Genomic DNA, 23,813 nt, shown 5'->3' with positions numbered 1-23,813 from the left:
TGAGCTGCCAGAGGAAGTAATGGTGGTTGAATGAGCTGCCAGAGGAAGTAATGGTACAAGAACAAAATTTGGAAGACAGTTGAAGAGGCACATGGATAGGAAAAGTTTAGAGGGATATGGGTCAAACATGGGCAAATGGAAATAGCTTAGATGGGGCATCATAGCCAGCATGAACAAGTAGGGTTGAAGGGCCTGTATCTGTGCCCTCTACACTATGACTCCATAACTATAAAAGGGAAGATGTGAATAAACACAAGGAGACTATAACCATAGTGTAACTGTGACAGATGTGAAATGCTGAACTCAAACACCTTTAGAGAGAACGATACCTAATTAAAAAGATATTCTACAAACGTTATGTGTTGATTCCATTGGCTTCAATATCAATACATTAAATGATATTGCACAACACAATTAGGAATAATTGGAAATTCGGAGTATGCCATCCATAACGTTCAGAATTAGAAAGTCAGCCCACGATATAAATGACGACCTGTTCAACTTCGCTCATAAACCATCTGTCATGGAATCATTAACAGCTACATTTTTCAATAACAATCTCAGATTCAATTAATTCCATCATTCCTGCAATTAAGGATCTGTCTGCAAATAATCTCCAGCATATATAATTGAAAAGATGAGCATTGTCTGTACATTTTATTTGAAACAGCCCCTGGAAACCATTCATTTAAGAGACTTGGTGGACAAAATGGGTAATCAGTTGTAAGGTGCTGATGTTCAGAATTCTTGTGCCAAAAATAAATTGTTGAAATATTTTGTCCTCGAGAGAAATCCTGGCATGGGATTCAAAAATTCATAGTATGGTTTATCCAAAAATGCTTCCACTGTAATTCGCCATTAAAGTTGCCATTACGTGATGGGTGAGGAGTGGGTGGTTGTGCAGGAGCAGAGGGAACTTATGCAACTCATTCCAAATAGAAACTTGCATGGCAAGTACATTGCATTAGTCTGCATTTGAGCTGACATTCATTCATTTTTAATGGAATAAATGGTTGGTTGCAAATAAATGACTAAAGTAACATCATTACTTTAAAAAAGAAAGATTACTTTTAGTGACATTAGGGTTAGGCCCCAATGATCCATAGGTTCCAACTATTGATAGTTGAGACCCGACCTCAAACTCAATTTCCAGCTTGATTTCCAGATATTTTCATTCTAACCATCCCATACCCCAATTTTAGCCCCGATTGAAATTTCCCAAGGTTTTCAAGTGTCTCTGTAGATCTATTTATTTGTTCAGATAATACTGTACATAAATACAATCAAGTCACACTCAAGAGCAATTAGGTTTTTGCAATAACTGAGTTGCAGCATAAAATTCCATTAAAACTCAGTTGAGCAGCTGAAAGACAAACTAATGCTATACAATTTGGGCCAACATATTCATGTCATTTCCACTTTATAACCAACAGCTTGAAAGGAAACTACTCAAAAAAGAGGTAAAGCAAAAAAAAAAAAAATAGATCTACAGAGACACTTCCCTGATTTGTGTCCTAAATTATTCTGATACTAATCATCAGTTTACAATGCAGCACATCTTTGTAAATAAATGTCCATCTTTTCTATGATATTACCCTGTCTACTTTTTCAGGTGAACATAACATTTCCTTTTTGTAATCTCTGGGTGTTATAGAAACATAGACAATAGGTGCAGGAGTAGGCCATTCGGCCCTTCGAGCCTGCACCGCCATTCAATATGATCATGGCTGATCATCCAACTCAGTATCCTGTACCTGCCTTCTCTCCATACCCCCTGATCCCATTAGCCACAAGGGCCACATCTAACTCCCTCTTAAGTATAGCCTATGAACTGGCCTCAACTACCTTCTGTGGCAGAGAATTTCACAGATTCACCACTCTCTGTGTAAAAAATGATATTCTCATCTCGGTCCTAAAAGACATCCCCTTATCCTTAAACTGTGACCCTTGTTCTGGACTTCCCCAACATCGGGAATAATCTTCCTGCATCTAGCCTGTCCAACCTTAAGAATTTTGTAAGTTTCTATAAGATCCCCCCTCAATCTTCTAAATTCTAGCGAGTACAAGCCAAGTCTATCCAGTCTGTCTTCATATGAAAGTCCTGCCATCCCAGGAATCAGTCTGGTGAACCTTCTCTGTACTCCCTCTATGGCAAGGATGTCTTTCCTCAGATTAGGAGACCAAAACTGTACGCAATACTCCAGGCGTGGTCTCACCAAGACGCTGTACAATTATATATTTCAATTTCTAGATTTGTTTTTAATTAAGTTAGTCTATACCTTTTCTAACCAACAACTTATTTTTACATAAAGACATGAAAATTATATCAGGCTGACACAAACCCATATTCCATCAATATAAAGTAAAATCTATTTTGTTGTTGTAAGGGAAGAAAATAATCCATTCCTTGAATACAAAATGTGATCAAGCAGCATCTATGTAAAGAGAGAAACAGGACATCCCAACAGGTACATTGTATTCAGAAAGTATTCAGACCCCTTCACTTTTTCCACATTTTGTTACCTTACAGCCTTATTTTAAAATGGATTAAATTCTTTCTTTTTTTTTAAATCATCAATCTACACACAATAGCCCACAATGAAGAAGCAAATACAATGTTTAGAATTTTTTGCAAAGTAATTAAAAAGAAATAACTGAACTATCACATGTTCATAAGTATTCAGACCCTTTGCTATGACACTCAAAATTGAGCTTAGGTTCATCCTGTTTCCATTGATTATCCTTGAGATGTTTATACAACTTGATTGGAGTCCACCAGGTGGTAAATTAAATTGATTGGACATGATTTGGAAAGGCACACACCTGTCTATATAAGGTCCAACAGTTGACAGTGCATGTCGGAGCAAAGCCGTGAAGATTAAGGAATTGGCTGTAGACCTCTGAGACGGGATTGTGTTGAGACACAGATCTGGGGAAGGGAAGTACAATTTCTGTAGCATTGCACAGTGGCCTCTGTCATTCTTAAATGGAATAACTTTGAAACCACCAGGACTATTCATAGATCTGGCCACCCGGCCAAACTGAGCAATCGGAGGAGAAGGGAATTGGTCAGGGAGGTGACCAAGAACCTGATGGTCACTCTGACAAAGTTCTAGAGTTCCTCTGTGGAGCTAGGGTAACCTTCCAGAAGTACAGCTATATCTGCAGCACTCCACCAATCAGGCCTTTATGGTAGAGTGGCCAGACGGAAGTCCCTCCTCAGTAAAAGGCACATGACAGCCCGCTTGGAGTTTGCCAAAAGGCACCTAAACAAGATTCTCAGGTCTGATGAAACCAAGATTGAACTCTTTGGCCTGAATGCCAAGCGTCATGTCTGAAGGAAACCAGGCACCATTCATCACCTAGCCAATACTATACCTAAGGTGAAGATGGTGGTGGCAGCATCATGCTCTGGGGATGTTTTTAAGCTGCAAGAACTGGGAAACTCGAGGGAAAGAGTCAGTACAGAGGATTGGGGGAAAGACTGGGGCGGAGGTTCACCTTCCAACAGGACAACGACCCTAAGATCACAGCCAAGAAAATGCAGGAGTGGCTTCGTGATAAGTCTGTGAATGTCCTTGAGTGGCCCAGCCAGAGCCCAGACTTGGACCTGAAAATAGCTGTGCATCAATGCTCCCCATCGAACCTGGCAGAGCTCGGGAGGATCTGCAGAGAAGATTGGGAGAAATTACCCAAATGGGTGTGCCAAACCTGTAGCGTCATACCCAAGAAGAATTGAGGCTGTAATCGCTGCCAAAGATGTCTCAAAGGTAAAGAGTCTGAATACTTATGTAAATGTGATATTTCAGTTATTTCTTTTTAATTATTTTACAAAAATTCCTAAACACCTTTTTTTTTGCTTATATATTATGGGGTATTGTGTGTAGATTGATGATTTTAAAAAAAAGAAAAGAATTTAATCCATTTTAGAATAAGGCTGTGACGTAACAAAATGTGGGAAAAAATGAAGGGGTCTGAATACTTTCTGAATGCACTGTATAGCCCGACCAAGTGTTTGAAGAATTTTGCACTTTATTTTGAAGTTTTTTGCATCACAAGTTATCAACTTTAATAATTTTAAAGAAGTGCCATGTTTTTCTTCTCTCTTTAAATATAAAAGGGTCATTTGAACAAAGTCCAGTTAATTGAACATTAGCAGTAATGGAATCCATATTTTGTGAATTTTTTTCAGTATTTGTATGCTGCTGGCAAAGTCAGCCCACTTTCTCGAACCACTGCTGTTCTTCTGTTGAATGTATTCTCAAAATGCTGCTGGGCAGAAAGTTCCAGGATTTCGATACAGTGATGAAACAGCAACGTATTACACTTACAAAGTATGCTGTAAGTTGTAGGTTCAAACTGTGCTAAAGACTTGGTTTGATATTCCTATACATTCCTGCAATTTAGCATTCCTAAACTGAGACTGAATTTCCTATCATTGACATAAAAACATTCCTGGGCATAAAGTTAAAAAACAAGTAGTGTCTCGAGCAACATTTATCTCTTGACCAACATCACAAAAGCAGCTAAATTGGTCATTTATCTTATTATTGCCTGTGGGGACCTTCCTTATATGATTCCACAATCGCAGTTGGAGTGCAATGCACTTTGGAATATCCCGAGGATATTAAACTTGAGATTGAAAAAATTGTTAACAATTTAAAGAAGTGGCATAAATGAATCTGAGGAAAGTTTTTCAGTAATATTGTTACTGAACTGAAGCATGTTATCATCCAATGTAGTTACAGTTTTGATTCTCATGGGAGCACATTTGCAATTATGCCACTAGTGATGAGTAACTTTTCTTTACTGTTAAGTAGTCATATAATATGGAAAACTTATACAGTGTGTGACATTTACTGGTTAACCTCGGAGCAGACCGAGCGAGTCCTGATGGTCATGGAAGTATTAACAGAATGTTCAGTTATAGTATACATTAATTAGATGATGGACAACAATTTTCTCACTGAGGAAATAAACAGTGGGTTAAAGAAAAAAAAATGGCAGAACAAAAGGCAATATTTAAGGTCAACCCATGTTTAATCTTTTCATTCTAAAAGGCCTCAGCAAAAATCTGACAGTTTCTGCAAACATATTCTGGAGCAAAGGTTTTGTTACACTTAATCACTATCCTAAATTAGATAAATACTTTTCATATCAATGCATATGCATAAAAAACAAATTACAAAACTTGCGACATTCATAAGGAAAGTTTACTTTTTGGGAATTAACTAGGGTTAGAAGGATTTCAGGAGAGACTTTACATATTCGAGGTGAGTTTTGAAATTGTGTGCAATGGTTTTTAAGGGAAAAGACATGTTGAGGATAAATGAAGAAAGACAAACAATTACTCTGCTTGGCTCCATGTTGGATTTGTTGTGACATAATCAGTAGAAAAATGTACAGATAGATATTGCACTGGATAAGCATACTCAGTATTAAAAATGTACACCTTTAACAACAATTAAACAGCCATGGCCTTTATGGGATTTATAAAGTGCCCCTAGATTTCTTGGTTTTGCAACAAAACGCATTTTCTTAAAAATCAGCATAAGCTCTAGCAATAATGAGACAAACATATTAGTCATTCATATTTTGATTGGTAGTGGTTAACTTTCATTCTGTAAATATCAAGGTGGCTGTCACAGTTTGTGCTCGTTTGTTAGAATTCCTTTCCTGGGTTGTTGCATTTTTCTGCCATTCATCTAGTCACAGTAATCTTGTATTGATTGCAACCAGGTTCAAAGGACTATTATAAGACAAATAAGTAAATATTTTAAATTAAAAAAAAAAACTTACTCCTGACCCTGAATGGAGGGAGGCTAAATAAAACAATGAACACATTACTTAGATCGGGAGGCTGGAATTTCTAACAGAAGATTAAAAATAGGATTGAAAAATTAAATTAATACTAAAAAACAGTTGAGTTTGTAAAACAAAACAGAAGCAGTTAAAGGCAATAAGTAGTTTCACATGTTATGGAGTTATTTTCTGGATTTAGTCAGCAGTACAACCATGGTACATATATCATGATATCAAAACTCATGATATTGGCCAGCTTTATCATGGCATGTTATTTATAACCTGTTATAATGATTTAAGGTCCAGTTAGCAATTGCTCCTGGACCCACCAGCACACTGAGGGGTGAAACAGGCTACAGGCACATTGTAATAATTTGCTATATCATAGTTAAGTCACCTGGTTCCAAAAAGAGAGGAAATTTGGGTAACATTTTATAGAAAACACCTTGAGCACTGTTATTTGGTCATCCGCTCAATGATGGTGGTATTTAAATACATACTAAATGGATAACCATATTGTTACTCAGCTATTGGGGCATAACCATGTTTGCTCTAATTTGTTTCCGAGACCCATTTAGGGACATTGACGACAATTGTTAAATAAAAATATAGATCTAGCTTTTCACATTTCAGGCAAGTGTAAAACGACATCATCAATAATTTAAAAATGCTTTTGACATGCTTTTAATCATGACTGGTGGGGAAAGGAGGCACACATGTTTCACAAGAAAATGTTAATGCACTGCTATTTGTGTGTGAACACAATTCCAATCTTTAACCCATTTTACAAATCTCACCTTTTAACTGGATAGGTTATGTTACAAGGATTTCTAAATAACTGGTTATTATGCAGTCCATTGAGTAAACAAAGTGATAATACTATACCTGTGAAAGTGAGAATTTGCAGTCACTTTCATTACAAAGTTGATAAAATGTTTAGAACTTTTTTTAAATACATAGTTGAGTCCTATTGAAATGCACTTTTTATCCACACATCATCCACTTTTCTTCTTTTATTACAATTGTCTGGAAAGTCAGTTTTGAATTTTCCAGTCTTCCAGAAACTTGAAATAGGAATTAGCATAGAAGAATTTGTTCCGTGTACCAATGTCCTGTGCAATTAAATTGATATCACTGGAAAAGTTCCTAAATCTATAAAAAAGAAAAATGAGCAGCATCATGTTGACCACAACTGCAGTTATTTAATCGACTCCTTCAAATCCTTCAGCATTTTCTACTGCCAGAAGAAGCTTTTCGCGTAAATCTTCAAAGGATTCGTAAGGCGGTAAATCAAGGCGGTTAAAGCTGTAAATAGGAAAGAAACAGATCTTTAAATTTCTACAAGTTAATACCTGCATTAGTGAAACATTGCCATGTGGCCGTCATTTTAAAAACAACTGTACATTTTCCAAAGAACGCCATGTGCGCTAATGTATTGGAATACACTGGTGGTTTTGTATGAAACTATCAGCATTTACACTCAAATGCTAATGGGTTGTGACTGTGATTAAAACGTCTTGAATGTGCAACCAAACTCACCTAGTGATTAGGATTACTATGGTCACATGCACTGTGCTATAGTGAAAAACTTTTTTTTATGCTATACAATCAGATCGGATAATACTATAGATAATACAAGCAAATCAAATTTAAGTACAACATGTAGAGCAAAAGGAGGTCGTCGAACTGCATAGGTATATGAGTGCAACTGTGGGTTATATACCCAACAAGTTCAAGAGCATTTACTTTGGAAAAGATACCTACTAAACCTATACCATCTTAAACTTGATACAGGAAATGCATGCCCCTTGTGGAATAGATATGAACATCACTTGTATGAACATTATAAGTCTTTTCTAAAATTAACATAGAACATAGAACGATACAGCCCTTGGGCCAACAATGTCTACGCCGAACATGATGTCAAGACCAACCCTTATCTGTTTGCATGTAATCTATATCCCTCCATTTCCATGTGCTAATCCAAAAATCTCTTAAATACCACTTTCATATCTGATTCAACCACCATCCGCGGCAATGTGTTCCAGGCACTCCCTACCCATGTAAAAAAAAAAAAACCTGCCCCACACACAAGCAAGCTTTGCCGTTTTCACCATATAGCTACGGCATTTGTTTTTGATATTTTCATCCAGGGAAATATGGTAGACTGTCAGAACCTATCTACGTCACTCATAATTTTATATACTGCTATATAGTTTCCCTACAAATTTCGGTATTCCAGCAAAAACAAGTCTTTCCAATCTTTCCCTGTAGCTAATACCCTCTAATCCAGGCATCATTCTGGTAAACCTCCTCTGCACCTTTCCAAAGCATCCACATCATTCCTGTAACCGGGCAACCAGAACTGCATTCAAAACAGCAAACGCGGCCTAAACAAAGTCCTATAAAGCTGCATCATGACCTCCTGACTCTATACTCAATGCAAGCATACCATCCGCCTGCTTTATCGCTCTATCTACTTGCGTTGTCACTTTCAGGGAGTTATGGACTTTAACCCCAAGATCCCCCTATACATCAGGCTATTAAAGGGTCATTTTCCCATTACATTTGACATCCTAAAGTGCAATACCTCACACTTGTTCGTATTCAATTACATCTGGGGGTGAGGCAACATCTATGGAGCGAAGGAAATGGGCGACGTTTCGGGTCGAGAAGTCTGAAGACGTTTCGGGTTGAGAAATCTGAAGAAGGGTCTCGACCCGAAACATCACCTGTTTCCTTCGCTCCATAGATGCTGCCTCACCCGCTGAGTTTCTCCAGCATTTTTGTCTACCTTAAATGTTCATATAGTACCTGCCTCAACTATCTCTTCTGGCAGCTTGTTTTATATACCCTTGACCATCTGTGTGAAAATGTCGCTGTCTGTTAAATATGTCCCCTCTCACCTTCAACCTATGACCTCTAGTTCTTGATTCCCCTGCGCTGAATAAAAGTGTACACTTTGACAGCTTTCCTTATAGTCCGTGACCCTTGGTCATAGAGTGATACAGAGTGGAAACAGGCTCTTCGGCCCAACTTTGCTACAACGGCGAATAATGTCCCAGCTACACTAGTCCCACCTGCCTGCGTTTTGGTCCATATCCCTCCAAACTTGTCCTATCCATGTACCAGTCTAACTGTTACTTAAGCGTTGGGATAGTCCAAGCCTCAACTACCTCATCTGGCAGCTTGTTCCATACACACACCACCCTTTGTGTGAAAAAGCTATCCCTCGGATTCCTATTAAATCTTTTCCGCTTCACCTTGAACCTATGTCCTCTGGTCCTTGATTCCCCTACTCTGGGCATGAGGCTCTGTGCATCTATCCGATCTATTCCTCTCATGATTTTATACAGCTCTATAAGATCAGTCCTCATCCTCCCACTCCATCAATATCAGCAAGACAAAGGAGATTGTGATTGACTTCAGTAACCAAAGCAGTACCCCCAGCATTTGTCCTGAACCAGCCACATCGAAGCTATGGCCAAAAACACACCAATACCTCTACTTCCTGAGAAGGCTTAGGAGCATCCCAATAAAAGCATTTTATTGGGATGCATCACGGCATGGTTTGGGAACAGCTCCATCCAAGACTGCAAGAAATTGCAGAGAGTCTAAGCTGCATCCACGTTCTATCACCAAACCTACCTCCCTTCCATTGATTCAATCTACACTTCACGCTGCCCCAGCAAGGCCATCAGCCACTCCCTCTTCTCCCCTATTCCATCAGGTAAGAGATACAGCAGTTTGAAAATGCATTCCTTCAAAATTAGGGACAGTTTCTACCAGGTTATTATCAGGCAACTGAACCATCCTCTCACCAGCTAGAGTGTGGTCCTGACCTCATTGGAGGCCTAAGTCTTTAAGTCAGACTTTATTTTGCACCAAATGTTGTACCCTTTCTCCATTATCCATTCTCCACTGTGAACGGCTTGATTGTAGATGTGTCTCATCTTTTCTTTGACCTGCCGCATACAAAGCCAGGCTGACTGACCCCAATTAACCCATTTTCTTCTCATTGGGAGTAAATCCTATCCCAAAGGATCCTCTCCAATAGCTTCCTAACCAATCCTCTCCAATAGCTTCCTGACATGAGGCCCTCTGGCCTATAATTCCCTAGATGCTCCCTGCTTCCCTTCTTAAACAAAGGAACAACATTAGCTTATCTGAAGAAGGGTCTTGACCCGAAACGTCACCCCCTCCTTCTTTCCAAATATGCTGCCTGTCCCGCTGAGTTACTCTAGCATTTTGTGTCTACCTTCAATTTAAAGCAGCATCTGCAGTTGTTTCCTAAACATTAGCTTATCTCCAGTCCTCCACTATTCAGAGTTTAAACACGCAGTATGCTTACCAGGTGTGTGCCCTGGGCAGCTTATCTGGAGTTCCCCACTGTTCTATTGTAAATAGCTGAGGACCATTGGAACCTGTGTAAAATATCGAAAGAGTAGAGTGTGAGGCTTTGACATGCTTTATTAAAAATGAGCTTCTACAATATTAAAACAAAATGCATAAATATCTCAAGACAGTATATGTTTATTTGCTGTGTATTAGGATTTTGAGCCCAGATCTCTGTATCTTTTGCAACAATAGCGATCATGGGCTGGAGCAGCATTCCGTAAGGGGAACTCACAAGGGAAATGCTTAAATGCTGGTTTTACCGTCTGCATCGGTTATCCAGGAAATATTTCCTTAAATAATTCTGAATTTTCTTTCCCTTGGAAAGGCTGCGTTATTAAGAATTCATGCGGAAGCTTCACCAACATTGCAAGAAAACCTCCTACTTAAATAATGTTTAAAATGAAGCCTTTTATTTAATCTTGCACACAAGTAATAGGGACACACCATATAGTTCAGCAAACCCATTCATTGGCACTCTTGAAGTTCCAGTAACAAACTGCAAAAGTCGAATACGTTTCTCAGCATCCATCAGCAGCACTGCCTGAAAGGAAACATCAGAGACATGGTGAAGTGAATCATTATCAAAGGAGAAAGCACAATTTATAAAACTGTCTCGAAAATGTTATTTCTGTAAGTGATAAGCCAAGATTTGTCCTGATTGATTTTTCATTTCATTCCCACAAGGTTAGAGAGTGATGCAGCATGAAAACAGGCCCTTTGGCCCAAGTGGCCCTTGCCGACCAGTGGGTCTGAAGACGGGTCTCGAACCGAAACGTCACCTTCTCCAGAGATGCTGACTGACCCGTTGAGTTATCCCAGCTTTTTGTGTTGGCCTTCGGTTTAAACCAGCAACTGCAGTTCCTCCCTACACATTATGTCTGCCCCATCAATTAATATCTAAAAGCAGCTGCAAAATTACAAACTGCAGAAAAACGATTGAGATGGCAGTTATCTTGTTGGTGAACAGGGATGCACACTGTGCCAATGTGTGAAGACTGGGCATTGGTTCCAAGGGGAGTATCTTACCACAGGAAATGAATGGCAGTGAAGAAGGCAGTGTACAGGATAGGCTGTACCTGCCACATCTAAAGAGTATATAGTACTTTAACGGATCCCCTCATAAGGAACCTTGTCCATTAGGTAGTTTGCAAGAGAACCAATGGCAGGACGAGACTGTGAAAGTAGACATGGTAACAATATTCAGAAGGATGACAAAAAGTGCTGGAGTAACTCAGCGGGTCAGGCAGCATCTCTGTAGAAAAAGGATGGGTGACATTTCGGATCGGGATCCTTCTTCGAGTCTAAAGAACATCACCCACCCTTTTTCACCAGAGATGCTGCCTGACCCACTGAGTTACTCCAGCACTTGTGTCTATCTTCGGTATATACCAGCATTTGCAGTCCCTTCCTACACACTCAGAGGGATACTGGCTAAATATTGTTAAATACAGGGAAAGACTCAAAAGCTCCTTTAGGAAAAACGGCAAAAAGGCACAACTAAGGATAGGGCCTTCAGCATTTCATCTTTTCATGATTCTGTGAGGGAAGGAATTTCATGTCGCTGAAACATCTGAATTAATTGCAACCAAAGCATCTGGGAAAGAGCCAACTATGCAGAGCCAAGACATTCCTTAAATATTTGTGCATTGCAAAAGTTAGATAGGCAAGAAGGTAGGCGATCTTCCATTCAACTCTGACTTTTGGTAAGGAGGTGGGGAAAACAAGATGCGAGACTGAGCTATCAAGTCAGTAGCATGTGGCAATGCCTGACAAACAAACCAGTGATCAAGTGTAACGTAAACACAAGACGTATCTAATCACAATCAGTTGTTTTTAACCGAGTGCTGCCAATAAATACAGATACATCTGCCACAATACAGGTTTCAAATGAATGAGACGTAGCTTAATGACATAGAAATTTATATTAAAAATAATGATCTCCAATGTACAGAAAAAACATAAACCTTACAAAATTGAGAGTACTTCATGGTTTAAATCTCATCTCCAAATTAATCCAAGGATTTACACAAGAACAATCTTCAATAAATAAAGCAATTGCATAAGAATGTTGAGTAATGCCCCTGTCCCACTTAGGAAACCTGAACGGAAACCACTGGAGACTTTGCGCCCCACCCAAGGTTTCCGTTAGGTTCCTGGAGGTTTTTGTCAGTCTCCCTACCTGCAACCTCCAGCAACCACCTGCAACCTCCAGAAACCGCACGGAAACCTTGGGTGGGGCACAAAGTCTCCAGAGGTTTCCATTCAGGTTTCCTAAGTGGGACAGGGGCATTAGTTTGACATTTGAATTGATCCTTCCAGTTCATTCAAGCCTAATCACAAGGAATCCTATTTTCTATGTTTTACAAGATTTTTGTGAGGCATGTACTCTGAAACTAAAGGAACACTTAACAACCTACGGGTAAGTGTATTGCCGCAAACCCCCTGAGCAATGCACATTTTCCAACTACTATTAGTAATTTAATGTGATTATGTTGAATTTGGAAGTGTTAAATTCAAAGGAACTAACATTGCTATCGTAAAGCATTATGTGTTTTAGAAGAAGGGTCTCGACCCGAAACGTCGCCTATTCCTTCGCTCCATAGATACTGCCTCACCTGCTGAGTTTCCCCAGCATTTTTGTCTACCTTCGATTTTTCCAGCATCTGCAGTTCTTTCTTAAACAGGTGTTTTAGAATCAATATTTTTGCCTAAAATGGTTTCAATAGACCTGGAAATTGAGCCAAACAGTTCTGTCAAAAGGTGGGAAAACCAAATTTTGGAGACACTGGGTAAATGTAATTTAATAAAATCGACAAAAATCTAGCTAAAATAGTTAATTCTGTCAGCAACATTTAGCATTACACAACATAGTTCACTGAACCATGAAGCTTGGGTAAATACTGCAGCCCTTTAGGATATTGTAACATTCTGATAGGATCGTCTCCAAATTGTGAATGCAAGACTGGGTATTTCGCAACGCAGGTTAAAACAAAATAATTTCCAGCAGAATGACACCTTCAGTCACTTCAATTTACCCTTTTCTTTGGAGAAGATGGCGGGGGAAAAGCAGAATTGATATGGTCATTTTAAAAAAATCTAAGTGGCAATAAGATTTAGACAAACTCTAAAGTTTTTTTTACAAACGATGGAAAGATGTCACACTTTCCTAAACTGGAAGGAAATAAAGGGCTTGTCTAGTCACTCTCTTATATTATAGATTGAGAGATTTAAAAAAATAAGGATCGAAAAGGTGCGAAATGTGAAGCTGGAGGAAAGAATGTTGTTGGAAGGGGATAGGGGAGGGAGAAATAGGTGCATGTCTGGGTGGGGCACGTACGAGAGGGGGAAAAAGCGTGGTGGGAGGTGAGAAAAGCAGGAGGGGTTGTTTGTAGGTTAGTTACATAAAATTGGAGAATTCAGTGTTCAGCTACAGAAATGAATTATGAGGTGCTGTCTCTCCAGTTTGCCTGAGGCTTGACTCTGTCAATGGAGGAGGCCCAGGATTGAAAGGTCAGTAAGGAAATAGGAAGTGAAGTTACAATGGTTAGCAACCAGGAGATCCCCACGAGCCTTGTCGCACGTAACGCAAATGTTCGGCAAAATAGTCGCCAATTCTACGCTTGGTCTAAACTATGCCACATCATTGGAGGCCACATCGGGAACACGGAATGCAGTGGATGTGATTAGTGCAGGTGCATCTGGAAGAACTGCTGGGATCCCCAGATGGTAGCAAGGGAGGAGGTACAGGGACATTGTTACATCTCTTGCATTTGCAAGGGAAACTACCTGGGGAGGGGATGGTTTTGGTGGTGGGAGGATGAATGAAGCAAGGAGTTGCAGAGGAAGTGGTTTCTGTGGAAAGCAGACAGTGTTGGGATGGGAAGGTGTGACTGATAGGAAGATCACGTTGAAGGTGACAGAAATGTCAGAAAATTATGTGTTGGATGCGGAGGCTGGTGGGGTGAAGGGTAAGACCCAGGGTATCTGTAAACCAGCATCTGCATTTATTTCCTCCATCCTTGTTCTGCCTTGGAGGAGGGGTAATGAGATCAGAACTATAGGACACAAAAGAGACATGGGTAAGGGATCCATCTACAATGGATCTACAGATTGGGGAGACACCACGTTTACTAAAGAAAGAGAACATCTCAGATGTCCCAGAATGGTAAGCTTCATCTTGGGAGCAGATACAGAAGAGATGGAAAAATTGAGAGTGAAATTGGATTCTTTGCAGAGGCCGGATGGGAAGAGGTGTAGTCCAAATAATCGTGAAAGTCGACTGGTTTGTAGTGGACATCAGTCAATAGTCTGCCCCCTGTGATGTAGGCAGTGAGGTCAAGAAAGGGGAGAAACTTGCCAGTCCAATTGAATTTGAGGGGCAGGATTGAAGTTGGAGGTAAAGTTAATGAAAGCAACAAGTTCTGCATGGGTGCAGACTAACCTGTTCACTGTACATTACTTTCTGTTCTTTATAGTTAATTGTAGGATTATTCCATCATTTTAATGAAAACAACAAGTTCTGCATGGGTGCAGACTAACCTGTTCAATGTACATTACTTTCTGTTCTTTATAGTTAATTGTAGGATTATTCCATCATTTTAATGTAAAGACCTATAATTTGATTCTCTTGTATGTTATTGGTATGTAGAATAAACAGCAGTTACTGAAAAATATCTGTGAGAAATTTGGTTTCATATTTCTGGGAATGGTATGTTTACTACTATTTGTTACCACTGACCAAACAAAACACTTTCATTCAGACCCAATTTAAAGACTACACAAATGGCACTTTAAATAAAACTGCAACACTGACCCAAATTATCCATCTTTAGCATTATAAAAATTGATTCAGCAATGCGATACGTTGCAAAATCCAATGGGATTTAGTAGAGTTTTAAGAAGTCTGTCAATGTTATAGCATCACGATCATGTGTAACCTGGCAACTACATATATCAAACTGATTGGACCTGGGACATTTGGAAGCCCTACTTAGTTGAGGTCATGTTAACCTGCTGCTTTCCTGACCCAGAAAAATCAAAACTCTTTCTGGACATCATGACCCTGATCAAAGTTGTTCAAAGCACCAGGCATCAAAACTTGGGTGTCAGATATGGCCAAGTCTGGTTGCTAAATAAACATGATATTTTTCATCACTGTTCCAAGGGGGTGAAGCATTAATATGTGACTTCCAAAGCAGAATAAATCACTTCTCAGGATCTGAGAATCCCACGAGTCATTTACATTGAAGATCGACACAAAGTGCTGGAGTAACTTAGTGGGGCCAGGCAGCATCTCTGGAGAAAAAGCATGGGTGGCATTTCGGGTCGGGATCCTTCTTAGCGAGAACCTTCTAAACTCGAATTTTAATACATCAGCTTACTTTTAAAAACGGTGCAAGAAAAGGATATTAACGGAAACAAAGATACAGTTGAGTAAAGGGAAGTGGCATTGAAATAAAAGATCAGCCTTGAAAGGTACAGCAGACAAGAAGGGCAAATGATTATGCCTGCTTCTATTTCAATGCCCTTATTGAAGAGTAATTTTAAGGAAGTGTAATTTTTCTATTACAGAAACATTAAGGCTTTAGCAAGGAATATTTTGGCTGATGGATTCATTTTGCATTACCTTCCAATACCACTGAATAACTGGGTGGTTTGTACAATAGTTGTTTTTGTAGACTGTGTGCTGCCTCCAGTCATTGACATCCACATCTCCAAGGCCGCACATCAGCAACTAAAAGAAAATCAACACAAATGCAAATGGTAATTCAAAAATAAATGTCATATTTAGATGGAGACACAAGAGACTGCTGGCGCTGAAACCCAGGACAAGAAACAAGCTGCCAAGGAACTCAGTCAGTTGTGGAGGCAATGGGATGGCTGATATTTTGGGACCGATGCAGGGTCATGACCTGAAATGTCATACATTTACCCTTTGCCCCCATAGATGCTGCATGACCTGCTGAGTTTCTCTGGCAGTTTGTTTTTTTGCAGTGACCACACTCTTGGGTGCAATCATCCATTCCTACCCATTCCTCCACTCCCACAGAAACTTTTCCTTGCAACCATAGGAGGTGTAGGACTATCTCTTTCATCTCCAACCTCGCCCATCATTCAAGTACTTTCAAATCGACCTTCCAAGGGAGGCAGAGATTCACGGGTTCCTCTTCCATCCTAGCCTTCTGCATTTGGTGCTCGTGATGTGGACACCCCTGGTGAAACCATGCATAAACTGGGCCACTATTTTGCAAAGTGCTTGCGCTTTGTTTGAAATATTGAACTTTCGGTTGGATGCCATTTTCTCCATTGCAAGGAAGAGATCAAATGCTAATTGGAAGAACAATATCTTGTATTCCGCTTGAGTAGCTTACAACCCATTTATGTGAGCATTGCATTGTCCAATGTCAGACAATGCACACTTCTGGTGTTCTTGGCCTCCACACACTCTCCTTGGTTTCTATCTTTGCTAAGTGCTCCTCTCCCCACCACCTGACTCCATTTGCCCATCACCCACCCCCCCCCCCCCCCCCCCCCCCCCCCCCCCCCCCACGTTCCACTCATCATGCACCAGGCTCTATTGCATCCCACACCATACACTGGAAATTGTTCCACTTCTCTCTCAGTTCTGACACACAATTTGCCTCCATAGATGCTACATGAACCCCTAAATTCTTCCAATTCTGTTTCAATTTGCCCTTTTCTAAACACTTCAATTTGCAAAACAAGTTATTAATATTTAATAAAGCATTCTTCTAACTTTGGAAGGATATGAGAGCTTTAGAGTCAAAAAGTAATCGAGTGATACAGTGTGGAAACAGGACCTTCAGCCCAATTTGCCCACACCAGCTAACATGCCTCCGCTAAACTAGTCCCACCTGCCCGTGCTTGGTCCATATCCCTCCAAACTTCCTATCCATGTACCTATCTAACTGTTCTTCAATGTTGGGATAGTCCCAGCCTCAACCACCTCCTCTGGAAGCTTGTTCCACACACCCACCCCCCTTTGTGTGAAAATGTTACCTCTCAGATTCCTATTAAATCTTTTCCTCTTCACCTTAAACCTAGGTCCTCTAGTTCTTGATTCCCCTACTCTGGGCAAGAGACTCTGTGCATCTACCCGATCTATTCCTCTCATGATTTTATACACATAGAACTTTGCCCAATCACAATCTGAATTTGTCTTCATCAACCAGGTGAAGATCTATTTGCATATGAACACAAGAATAAATTTGTGAAGGGAAGCTTGAATGAATATATTTAACTCCCTGGTAAGTCGAATACTTAAGAGTTGGTGAATGGGGTTGGGGCAGTTATTCAAGATCATACTGGAAGGAATAAAACACTAACCTCTAGTTCATTTTCATCAAATATTTTAATCAAATCAATAGGAACGAGTTCTGTGAAGCCCTGAAAATGAAATGTTTATGAAAGAGAAGTATCAACACATGTACAAAAATTATGAATACACCATATAGTTCATTTCAGTTATTTATATATTTATATAATCAGACTGACAGCTGCTATTATTGTTAAAGACAGTGGGAGCCCAGAGTTAGATAGGCATTAATAATTTGCGATATGTTTGTAAAGTGCATCTTTTTGCTTCTAAATTTCCATTCTCAGACTATTTTCCAAATGGGGAGAGAATCCAGAAATCGGAGGTGCAAAGGGACCTGGGAGTGCTGGTGCAGCATTCCCCAAAAGTGAATCTGCAAGTCGAATCCGTAGTAAAGAAAGCAAACTCAATGCAAGCATTTATTTGAAGAGGGCTTGTCTACAAAAACAGGGATGTAATGTTGAAGCTCTATAAGGTAAGGCCACATTTGGAATATTGTGAGCAATTTTGTGCACCATATCTGAGGAAGGTTGTGTTGGCAATGGAGAGGAAGTGTACAAGAATGATCTCAGGACCCTTTGTCGGCACTGGGCCTGCACTCGCTGGAGTTTAGAAGAATGGTGGGGGAGACTTCATTGAAACATACAGAGTAGTGAAAGGCTTGGATAGAGTGGATGTGGAGAGGATGTTTCCACTAGTGGGAGAGTCTAGGACTAGAGGTCATAGCCTCAGAATTAAAGAGCGTTCTTTTATAAAGGAGACAAGGAGACATTTCTTTAGTCAGAGGGTGGTGAATCTGTTGAATTATTTGCCACAGACGGCTGTGGAGGCTGTCACTAGATCATTTTAAGGCAGATGTAGATAGATTCTCAATTAGTACAGGTGTCAGAGGTTATGGGGAGAAGGCAGGAGAATGGGGTTGGGAGGGAGAGGTAGATCAGCCATGATTGAATGCCATAGTAGACTTGATGGGACGAATGGCCTAATTCTACTCCTGTTCCTCGTGACCTTAATTTGCTGCAGGGAAGTACGTTAAGAGCTGGACAACAGCAAAAGTTGTCTTCTGAACTCCTTATGAAGCAATGCTTTGCTTCTACTTTGCAATTATTAAGGGCAGTCACAAAAAAAATATTGGAATATTGCCATTCAATCATTCAAAAGCTATATTGCCTTGCAAAGGACTTAGAGCTTTACCAATGAAGGGCACCTTTCACAAATTACTGAAAATGAGCAGAAATAATTAACGTTGATCAGCTTGCTGAAACAATCTGATCCATATTTACACCAACATTTTTTATTTGCCCCAAAATTTGAAATATAGGAAACACTATTTGATATTACTGCAAAACTCATTGAGATAAAATCATATTTGTCAGCAACATGATGCAAGTGAACTGAGCACCACCTTGTGGCCTATAAATGCTTTTCCTGAACCAAAGGTTGCCAATATTTTTAATTGATTGACATAGTCAATCAGCCATCTGCAAAGCCCTGATTAAAGAGATTTCAACTCTAATATTGTAGTAAAGGAAAGATCAAACCCGTTTCTAGGGAAAGTATAATATTTAATAGCAGGGGTTATTAGGCAGGAGGGGAAGGCAGAAGAATGGGGTTAGGAGGGAGAGATAGATCAGCCATGATTGAATGGCAGAGTAGACTTAATGGGCTGAATGGCCTAATTCTGCTCCTATTACATATGACGTTATGACCTTTCTATTAGAAAGCTGTAATACATTGTGAACATTACGTGCAGAGCCAGAAATTTGCATGAACATTCCATTCAACAGTCAATATCTCAAGAGTCCTTGATTAAAATCGCAGCATAGGAAATATAGTGCAAAATAAATACTCGGCTCTATATTACAAAAATAACCAGTTACCTCCATGAAGCCGTTCATTTGCTTCTGCACCCGATTAACAAACCTCCACTGGATGACTAAGCTGCACATGAGACACAAGGGAAAAGCAATTTAAAAAATGATACACTCTACTCAATTTTTCTCTTCAGTTTGCTTCTAGTTTCAATAATTTGAAGAAATGATCATCATCTGAAATCGATCATTCATCATTTCAATTTATAACTACGGTGTGTAAAGAAACAGAACTTGTGTAGGCAAATGGTGTGAAGTGTATGGAATCAAAGGACTGAATAATGAGGAAAGATCAAATTGCTTGTCTTTACAAATTTAAAGGGAGTAAAATGAGGTATGAGTTACATATGCATGTTCCCAAATGAGAAAGAAAATACTAAATTTGAGAACTATTTCATGGCAAACTATCATAAACATTAGCATAATCATATGCAGGAAGTGTGTCCAGCAACATTGAACGGTTGGAGCTGCAGTTGGATTCATACTGGAGCATCCACGATGCTGAGAAAGTCGTGAATAGCACGTAGCAAATTGGCCACACCGCAGGTAAAAGACAAGCGGACAGAAAGGGAACGGGTGGCCAGCGTAGCAGTAGGCAGGTAGTGCAGGAATCCCCTGTGGTCATCTCCCTCCTAAACAGATATACTATTTTGGATACTGTTGGGGGAGATGGCTCATCAGGGGAAGGCAGCAGCAGCCAAGTTCATGGCACCGTGGGTGGCTCTGCGGCACAGGAGGGGAGGAAAAAGAGTGGAAGGGCAATAGTAATAGGGGTTTCAATTGTAAGGGGAATAGATAGGCGTTTCTGCAGCCGCAAAAGAGACTCCAGGATGGTATGTTGCCTCTCTGGTGCAAGGGTCAGGGATGTCTCTGAGCGGCTGCAGAAAATTCTGGAGGGAGAGGGTGAACAGCCAGTTGTCGTGGTGCACATTGGCACCAACGATATAGGTAAAAAACGGGATGAGGTCCTACAAGGTGAATTTAGGGAGCAAGGAGATAAGCAGGACCTCAAAGGTAATAATCTCTGGATTACTACCAGTGCCACGTGCTGGTCAGAGTAGACATAGGAAGATATTTCAGATGAATACGTGGCTTGAAAAATGGTGCAAGGGGAGCGATTCAAATTTCTAGGGCAGTTCTGGGACCAGCACAAACAGGACGGTCTGCACCTGGGCTGGAATTGAACCAATGTCCTTGCGGGAGTGTTTGCTTGTGCTGTTGTGGAGGGGGATGCGGCAGGGAGGTGGGAGCATGAGCAGAGAGACAGAGGGGTGTAAAATGAGGGTAGAAGCAATAGGTAGCAAGGTGAAAAGTAAAAGTGGCAGGCAGACAAATCCATGGCAAATATTAAAAAGGGCCACTTTTCAACATAATTGTATAAGGTATAAGGTTGTAAGAGTGTTGTAAAAACAAGCCTGAAGGCTTTGTGTCTCAATGCGAGGAGCATTCGTAATAAGGTGGATGAGGTGAATGTGCGGATATTTATTATTGAATATGATATAGTTGGGATCACGGAAACATGGCTCTACGGTGACCATGGCTGGGAGCTGAACATCCAGGGATATTTAATATTCAGGAGGGATAGACAGAAAGGAAAAGGAGGTGGGGTAGCTTTGCTGGTCAGAGAGGAGATTAACGCAATAGAAAGAAAGGACATTAGCTTGGAGGTGTGGAATCGATATGGGTAGAGCTGTGAAACACTAAGGGGCAGAAAACGATAGTGGGAGTTGTGTACAGGCCACCTAACAGTAGTAGTGGTTGGGGATGGCATCAAACAGGAAATTAGAAATCCGTGCAACAAAGGTAAAACAGTTATAATGGGTGACTTCAATCTACTTATAGATTGGGTGAATCAAATTGGCTGGAGTGCTGAGGAAGAGGATTACTTGGAATGTATGTGGGATAGTTTTCTAAACCAACATGTAGAGGAACCAACGAGAGAGCAGGATATTCTAGACTGGGTATTGAGTAATGAGGAAGGGTTAGTTAGCAATCTTGTTGTGCGTGGCCCCTTGGGCAAGAGTGACCATAATTTGGTTGAGTTCTTCATTAGGATGGAGAGTGACATAGTTAATTCAGAAACAAGGGTTCTGAACTTAAAGAAAGGTAACTTTGAGGGTATGAGATGTGAATTGGCCAAGATAGACTGGCAATTGATTCTTAAAGGGTTGAAGGTGGATATGCAATGGAAGGCATTTAAAGACCGCATGGATGAACTACAACAATTGTTTATCCCAGTTTGGCAAAAGAATAAATCTGGGAAGGTAGCGCATCCGTGGATAACAAGGGATAGTATCAAAACTAAAGATGAAGCATACAAATTAGCCAGAAAAAGCAGCCTACCAGAGGACTGGGAGAAATTCAGAGTCCAGCAGAAGAGGACAAAGGGCTTAATTAGGAAAGGGAAAATAGATTATGAAAGAAAACTGGCAGGGAACATGACTGCAAAAGCTTTTATAGATATGTGAAGAGAAAAAGATTAGTTAAAACAAATGTAGGTCCCTTGCAGTCAGAAAAAGGTGAATTGATCATAGGGGACAAGGACATGGCAGACCAATTGAATAACTACTTTGTTTCTGTCTTCACTAAGGAAGACATAAATAATCTGCCGAAAATATCAGGGGACCGGGGGTCAAATGAGATGGAGGAACTGAGTGAAATCCAGGTTAGTCGGGAAGTGGTATTAGGTAAATTGAATGAATTAAAGGCCGATAAATCCCCAGGGCCAGATAGGCTGCATCCCAGAGTGCTTAAGGAAGTAGCCCCAGAAATAGTGGATGCATTAGTGATAATTTTTCAAAACTCTTTAGATTCTGGAATAGTTCCCGAGGATTGGAGGGTAGCTAATGTAACACCACTTTTTAAAAAGGGAGGGAAAGAGAAAATGGGGAATTACAGACCAGTTAGTCTAACATCGGTAGTGGGTAAAATGCTAGAGTCAGTTATTAAAGATGGGGTAGCAGCACATTTGGAAAGTGGTAAAATCATTGGACAAAGTCAACATGGATTTATGACAGGTAAATCATGTCTGACGAATCCTGTAGAATTTTTAGAGGATGTAACTAGTAGAGTGGATAAGGGAGAACCAGTGGATGTGTTATATCTGGACTTTCAGTAGGCTTTCGACAAGGTCCCACATAAGAGATTAGTATGCAAACTTAAAGCACACGGTATTGGGGGTTCAGTATTGGTGTGGATAGAGAACTGGCTGGCAGACAGGAAGCAAAGTGTAGGAATTTTCAGAATGGCAGGCAGTGACTAGTGGGGTACCGCAAAGCTCAGTGCTGGGATCCCAGCTATTTACAATATATATTAATGATTTGGACGAGGGAATTGAATGCAACATCTCCAAGTTTGCTGATGATACGAAGCTGGGGGGCAGTGTTAGCTGTGAGCTAGGAGGCTGCAAGGTGACTTGGATAGGTTGGGTGAGTGGGCAAATATATGGCAGATGCAGTATAATGTGGATAAGTGTGAGGTTATCCACTTTGGTGGCAAGAACAGGAAAATAGATTATTATCTGAATGGTGGCTGATTAGGAAAAGGGGTGATGCAACGAGACTTGGGTGTCATGGTACACCAGTCATTGAAAGTAGGCATCAATCTTGACCTCGGTGCTGTTTATGTCGAGTTTCATTGTGATGTATGGATTTCCTTCAAGCATTTCAGTTTCCTCCCACATCCCAAAGACATGCAGGTTTGTAGTATAATTGGTCTCTGTGAACTGACCCTAGCGTGTAGAGAGTAGACGTATAAGTTGGATAACATAGAACTAGTGTGTACAGGTGACCGATGGTCGGCATGGACTTGGTGGGCAGAAAGACCTGTTTCCAAGCTGTATCTCAAACTAAATTAAAGGATCAACCAGGTACTTAAATGGACAATGGAAGTGTCATACAGATGGACCAAATGCTGCTTATTAATTTTGTGACTCATTTATCATAACAATCCTTCTGAAAATTACAAATTGAGCATGCAGACACTAATTTCAGAGAAGCACATTTTGTGGTGAAGAAAAACTCAATTTTTCAGAGCAAAAATGTCATCACAGTTTTAGTTTGGACCATGAGATGTGCTACTCATTCTGCCTTCAATGAAAGCAGGAAAAACATCTCTTTTTTCAATTACGATTTTCGAAATAATTACCACTGCATTAAAGGAAATGCTGACGTTCAGAATAAAGAAAGCCTTGTTGTCTAACAGAAGGGGAAAATGAGAGAACACAAAACATCCCAATTAAGATCAACAGAGGGACCCATCAGAATCAACAAAGATAATGAGAAATAATCAGTTGGAAATAAAGACCTGCCAGAGCTATAACGCTTTCATCCTAAGATTTTGGAGATTCAGTGACCATTTATCCAAGCAAACAGTATCAGGAAATTTCTGGATTTTATTAGATTCAT

At 40.2% G+C, this 23,813-nt stretch overlaps 1 protein-coding gene across 12 annotated transcripts in view; it reads right to left on the bottom strand.

Annotated features, from left to right (window-relative positions):
* Window positions 1–5,021: 5,021 nt before the first annotated feature.
* The window catches only part of nedd4l (NEDD4 like E3 ubiquitin protein ligase), a 391,568-nt gene continuing 372,776 nt past the window's right edge, over window positions 5,022–23,813 (bottom strand). For all 12 annotated transcript variants that reach the window (XM_055665427.1, XM_055665728.1, XM_055665191.1 and 9 more), the window contains 6 exons: window positions 19,417–19,477; window positions 17,548–17,607; window positions 15,827–15,934; window positions 10,645–10,741; window positions 10,154–10,226; window positions 5,022–7,107 (listed from right to left, as the gene is read on the bottom strand). In XM_055665427.1, coding sequence (XP_055521402.1) covers window positions 7,005–7,107; window positions 10,154–10,226; window positions 10,645–10,741; window positions 15,827–15,934; window positions 17,548–17,607; window positions 19,417–19,477 — 502 coding nt within the window. In that variant the 3' untranslated portion in view covers window positions 5,022–7,004. The remainder of the gene's footprint in view (window positions 7,108–10,153; window positions 10,227–10,644; window positions 10,742–15,826; window positions 15,935–17,547; window positions 17,608–19,416; window positions 19,478–23,813) is intronic.

This window comes from Leucoraja erinacea, chromosome 1, assembly GCF_028641065.1.
Source record: "Leucoraja erinacea ecotype New England chromosome 1, Leri_hhj_1, whole genome shotgun sequence".
In the NCBI taxonomy this organism is placed as follows: domain Eukaryota; kingdom Metazoa; phylum Chordata; class Chondrichthyes; order Rajiformes; family Rajidae; genus Leucoraja; species Leucoraja erinaceus.
This window is presented reverse-complemented; position numbering and strand designations above follow the sequence as displayed.